Source organism: Vulpes lagopus, chromosome 3, assembly GCF_018345385.1.
Source record: "Vulpes lagopus strain Blue_001 chromosome 3, ASM1834538v1, whole genome shotgun sequence".
Taxonomy (NCBI): Eukaryota; Metazoa; Chordata; class Mammalia; order Carnivora; family Canidae; genus Vulpes; species Vulpes lagopus.
The window spans coordinates 106,076,972-106,082,949 of record NC_054826.1 but is presented as its reverse complement, the minus strand read 5'-3'; the positions used below and the strand labels follow the sequence as shown (position 1 = coordinate 106,082,949).

The window sequence follows — 5,978 nt, the reverse complement described above, 5'->3', positions numbered from 1 at the left end:
GCTGAAGAAGGGACTAACCATCCTTTCCAGGTAGGTCCTCCACTCTCCCTCTCACTCATATGCTTCCAGTACAGAGGAGGCAAGACGGGGGGGGAGGCCCAATACTAGGGTCCCTCGCAGACAGATGGCTCAGACTTAGCCAATTTATTTAAGAAATTTTATTGCTCAGAACCTTCCCTCCTTGGGCGATGGCAGGAACTTTGGAAACCAGCCCTTGGGGACAGAGCCAGAGGCACTAGGGTGGAGGAAAGAGTGTGGCACATTTGGTCCATTGTCTTGTGTGGGAGTATGGTGGCGTTAGGTTGCAGACTCTTCTAAGGACCCAGACATGGCCCCCTTGGCAGAGCATGAGGTCAGCCTGGCTTGGGTGAGGGCTCAGTGCCCCTTGACCTTGCCCTGCGGCTCCTGGACCTTCCGCAAGCTGAGCATAACCAGGCCCACATTGATGGCATAGGTGGTGATGCAAACGATGCAGAAATCATAGAGTACGAAGAATAGGATCCAGGCCAGGTAGACAGAACCGATAAGAGACACCAGGGAACTCAGCAACAGCAGGATAGATGCCCAGCGGGCCCGGAGGCAACCTGCAAGGCAGACAAGGCTCAGGCATGGGCTTCAGGGACTGGCCACCTCTAGAACACTGCTTTGACTTCAGGGTACCCCCCTAGACTCTGCTGGGGAAGAGTCTCTAAAATGAGAGGCTCTGATGGGCCTCACGAAGGCCTTTGTTCTCCTATCAGTTCAATGATCCCTAGAACCCAAATAGTGAATTTTCCTGCTGAGCTCTACATGAGATGAAAGAGAAGCAGTCCTTGGAGTCCCCCTCAGAGAGTAACTACGGAGTCTTTTCCACAAAAGTGTGGAGTCTTAGGATCCTTTAAGAGCCCTGCTGGCTTTGACAATACCTAAACCAAGTGAGACTTGTTAGTTCCCGCCCCCAGGCGCTCAGCCGTCTAGGTCACCAAGATTGCAAGGGATAGTGTTGGGCTGGGGCTGGCCAAGGGGGAGGAGGCCTGTCAGGAAGAGGCGGGGCCTACAGGGAAGGGGCGGGACCACTCACCTAATAACAGCTGTAAAGTGTAGAAGATGCAACCGAATATGCTATTGGATTGATTGAGGATGCTGTCCTGGCCGAGCACCTGTTCCACCAGTCCAAAGCCCCGGCCCCACCTGGTGGAGGGAAGGGCCCAGGTGAGGAGTGGTAACCCAGTGCCTTGGCCCTGTCCTGGAGGGGTGATTTTCTAAAAGCCACCTAGGCTGTACTTCCCCCTTCCCTCCCCATGCCCTCCAGAGTCCAACGGTCAATGACCTCCTCGCTAGCCTCCCTTTGGCCAGATCAGGATTCCATGTCACTCCTGTCCTCCCCTACCTCCAGGCCAGGCCAGCCTGGCCAAGGCTCCACCATACACGCCCCTCTTTGCATCCTAGACCTTCAATAATTCTTAAGATGGCAAGGTAGATAGAAAGTTGACCTTGCTTTTACAGAGTTACCAGAGACTGGGCATACAGAATCTCTCCGTCCTGGACCTCTAAATCTCCAGCTCCCTGTCTGCCCACTCCCCCCTTTGTATTCTACCAACCCCAGGCCCTCATGCATAGCCAGCCCAGCCCTTATCCCCAGTCACAGCCATCCTCAAGACCATCATCAGTCGCTCTACGCTATTCCATTCCCTCTTCTACCCGGTTACCCTTATTCCTTGTTATCAGGATCTACGTGCTACTCCCCGGAATAAACCCAGTGCCCAACAACACTGTCTACACCCCCCTCACCCCAGGCCCCACACTTCCATCACCAGGCAACTACCCTTCAAGCAGCCCCGCCCCCACGCGTCCGCTCACGGGGCATCCCGATCCCAGGCTCCAGAAGCGGTTGGCAACCTGGCCGCCCAGCCGAGCAGCCCCGTTCCCCCAAGCCTTGCACTCCCGCGCTCACCTGGAGGAGAAAACGCGCGAACAGCTGATGGCGGTGCCCACGTCGCAGAGCGCACGGTAATCCCGGTCCCGGGCGCGCGCCGCCTTCACGTGCAGCGCGTACAGGGAGAGCACTAAGCCCGCGAGGCACAGCGCGAGCCTCACCCATCCAGGGTTCCCCCAGGTAGCGCTCATGTCTCCTGGTCACGCCCGAGGCGCTAGTCCGCAGGGAACGAGCCACGGAGCAGGGGCGGGGCCATGATGTGGCCACGCCTTCTCCCGCCCCTCCGGCGAGGCGATTGGCCTGCCTGGCCTTGCACGCCTTGACCCAATTGGTTGTTCCGGCAACCCGTTTAGGCGCGCGGGCAGGGTAGGAAAACAGGGAGGAATGCTGGGAGTGGAAAACCAGATTGGGGGACCAGGGAATTTCAGCGCGCACGGCCTGCCTGGAATGATGGGACTTGTAGTCGGAGCGGCCGCAGTGCCTCAAGGGAAATGGAGTCTCCGAGTTTTAAAAAATTATATTACTGCGGCTAACAGTTTAGCGTTTACGCTACGCCAAGCTGTTTTAAGCCTTGGCACATCCAAGGCTTAGGGACCGGGGGATCAGGGAATCCAGAAAACGCTGCGATCCAATTAAGAACCAGCATTTTCGCTGAAATTATTATTTCAGATACTATTAGGTCTATAATCTCCAATCCTCATAGTTTGCTCAGCCATTCCCTCCTGCCTCATCAGCGCCACCTGCAGGCCAATCTCCCTCCCTCCCTCTCCCCCGCGTCTCCCTCCTCTCCTTCCCCTACTTCTCTCACCCTTAAATTCCCAGGTCCATTACCACCGCCACACTCTTGACATTACCCTAACTTCTTTTTTCTTTTTAAGAACATTTTATTTACTTATTCATGAGAGACACACAGAGAGAGGCAGAAGGAGAAGCAGGCTCCAAGCAGGGAGTCTGATCCTGGGATGGGGGGGATTATGACCTGAGCCAAAAGCAGAAGCTCAACTGCTGAGCCACCCAGGCGTCCCAGACATTATCCTAACTTCTGTTCTACTGTCGTGCCAGCCTGGCAAACCTGAGTCTAGATCGACCCAAGGATACCTCTTTTCCAAGCCTTCCTTGGGTTAGCTGCACTCTTTCCCTTGCAGACATCACATCTAATGATGACCCATCTCTCCTATACCTCCCCTTCCTTCTCCTCTGCATTGAAACTTGCTTCTCTTTCCTCATTTTAGAAACAGTAACAAATCTCCCTTCACATCAAGTTTTGGGGAAGATTTTACACTTCTACTTTGTACTTACTCACTTCTTCCTTGCTGCCCACCACACCATAAGTTAGTTCCTGCCCCCAAACTCTTCCCTGACAACTAATAACTGATGTCATCAGAATGCTAAATCCAATGGATGTGTGTGTGTGTGTGTGTGTGTGTGTGTGTGTGTGTAGTAATTTCTGCATCCAATATGGAGCTCAGATTCACAAACCCGAGATCAAGAGTCTTATATTCTTCCTACTGAGCGGCCAAGAACCCCTCCCATGGATATTTTTAAGTGCTTATCATGCTTGACCTATCAACAGTATTAGTCACTATTGAGCACTCCTGCCCAGGAACTTTCTCTGGATTCTGTGATATTTCACTCTCCTGCTGGCTCTCATGTCTCTCTGGCTGTTCCTTCTCAGACCCACTCTTCTTCCAGGGAGCATGGTCAACAGAATAATGGCTTCCAAAGATGCCCATGTTCTAATCCCAAGGACCTATGAATATGTTTGGTTCCATGGCAAACAAGAATTAAGATTGCAGATGGAATTAAGATTACTAATCTGCTGGTTTTAAAACAGATTATCCTGTGCATCCAATATAATCACAGCATCCTTAAAAATGATAAAGGTTGAGGGGCGAAATGAGAAAGGGTATTAGAAGAAGGGAATCAGAGAGGGGACTACAGAAAAAAGGCATAGAGAGGTTGGAATGTTGTTGGCTTTGAAGATGGAGGAAGGAGGTCATGAACTCAGGAATGTTGGGTGTCCTCTAGAAAAAGCACAGAAATGGACTCTGCCCAAAAGTGTCTGGAAAGAAACTGTTGATATCTTGGTTTTAGCCCAGTGAGACACTTGTCAGACTTCGGAACTGCAAAACTATGAGAGAGAGAATAAAGTTGTGTTGTTTTAAGCGACTAAGTTTGTGGCAATTTGTCACAGCAGCCTTAGGCCATTGTCTCATCTCCATTATCCTGTGGGGGCACATCAGCCCTAGTCAGTTCTGGAAGAGAATACAGAGTAGTGTGAATACCAGAAGGTGGGAATCATTGAGGGTGTACTGCTGTTCAACAAATCATCACAAAAAAGAATGGCTTGAAATAAAAATGGTCATTTTCTTTTCTTTTTTTAAAAAAGATTTATTTATGATAGACTTAGAGAGAGAGAGAGAGAGAGAGAGAGGCAGAGACACAGGAGGAGGGAGAAGCAGGCTCCATGCAGGGAGCCTGACGTGGGACTTGATCCCGGGACTCCAGGATTGTGCCCTGGGCCACAGGCAGGCGCTAAACTGCTGAGCCACTCAGGGATCCCCTCATTTTATTTTCTCTTACAGATTTTATAGGTTGGGAATTTGGGAAGAGAATTTTGGCTGAGAATGCTGGCTCCCATAGCTGCAGTCAAATGATGGCTAATGCTGGAACAATGGGAGTTTGAAGTAGCTGGGGGCTAACCTAGCAATTCTTTCTCTTTTTTTGTAGTCTCAGGATCCATATAGTCTCTCTGTATGGGCTAGTTTGGGCTTCCTCACAGCATGCAGTCTCGAGGCTACAATAGCCAGCTTTCAAAATTGTCCTGAATGAGTTCCATTTTCTAGTATTCATTTCATTCATTATGTAGTCTCTTTCTACACTAGACAGGGCTGACCTGAGCCCATAGGATAATACAGAAATTATGGTGTGTTGCTTTAGTGGCTAAGTCATAAAGATATTGCGGCTTCTATCTTGTGCCCTCTCAGATCACTGGCTCTGTGTGAAGCCAGTTGCCATGTTATGAGGACACTCAGGCAGTCTAGGGAATAGACCACTTAGTAAGGAACTGATTCCTTTTGCCAACAACCAGCATGAACTTGTAAGGCATGTGAGAGCCACTCTGGAATTGGATCCTCCAGCATCAGTCAAGCCTTCAGATGACTGTAGTTTTAACCAACATCTTGACTGGAACTTCATGTGAGATCCTGAGCCAGAACCACATAACTTAGCTGCTTCTAGATTCCTGACCCAAAGAAACTGTATGAGATACTAAATGTTTATTGTTTTGAGCCGGGATGTTGTGGGGGTGATTTGTTACACAGTGATAGGTGATTGATACAGGACAGTCAAACTGCCTGCATAGCAGCTCAGGATTCTAGTACAAGCGCTCAAGGAGTGAAGTGGAAGCTGAATCATCTTTTATGATGTAGCTTTAAAAGTCATATAGTAGGGCACCTTGCTCAGTTAGTGGAGCATTTGACTCTTGATCTTGGGGTTGTAAGTTTGAGCCCCACATTGAGCATACATATTACTTAAATATAAAATGTTTAGGGGATCCCTGGATGGCTCAGCAGTTTAGTGCCTGCCTTTGGCCCAGGGCGTGATCCTGGAGTCCCAGGATCGAGTCCAGCATTGGGCTCCCTGCATGGAGCCTGCTTCTCCCTCTGCCTGTGTCTTTGCCTCTCTCTCTCTCTCTCTCTCTGTCTCTCATGAAAAAATAAAAATAAAATCTTAAAAAAAAATAAAATGTTTAAAACAAAGTCACATGGTATCCCTTCCACTGTAACACAAGCCTCCTCAGTTCCAAGGGAAGGAACATAGAATTGCATTTTTAAAAATATTTATTTATTTATTTATAGATTTTATTTATTTTTTCATGAGAAACACAGGGAGAAAGGCAGAGACATAGGCAGAGGGAGAAGCAGGCTCTCTGTGGAGAGCCCAATGCAGGACTTGATCCCAGGACCCCAGGATCACGACCTGAGCTGAAGGCAGACACTCAACCACTGAGCCATCCAGGTGTTTCAGATTTTATTTATTTATTTGAGAGAGAGAGAGAGAG

At 49.5% G+C, this 5,978-nt stretch overlaps 1 protein-coding gene across 2 annotated transcripts; it reads right to left on the bottom strand.

Moving 5' to 3' along the window:
* Positions 1–143: 143 nt before the first annotated feature.
* VKORC1 (vitamin K epoxide reductase complex subunit 1) lies at positions 144–2,171 on the bottom strand. 2 transcript variants are annotated; one of them, XM_041748845.1, is made up of 3 exons: positions 1,934–2,157; positions 1,061–1,170; positions 144–584 (listed from the first exon to the last, which is right to left on the bottom strand). In XM_041748845.1, exons 1-3 carry the CDS (start codon positions 2,104–2,106, stop codon positions 376–378), a joined length of 492 nt encoding a protein of 163 aa, XP_041604779.1. In that variant the 5' UTR covers positions 2,107–2,157; the 3' UTR covers positions 144–375. The 2 variants fall into 2 exon arrangements, with proteins under 2 accessions (XP_041604779.1, XP_041604780.1); XM_041748846.1 differs by lacking the exon at positions 1,061–1,170 and having other exon boundaries at positions 479–584; positions 1,934–2,171.
* Positions 2,172–5,978: the final 3,807 nt, after the last annotated feature.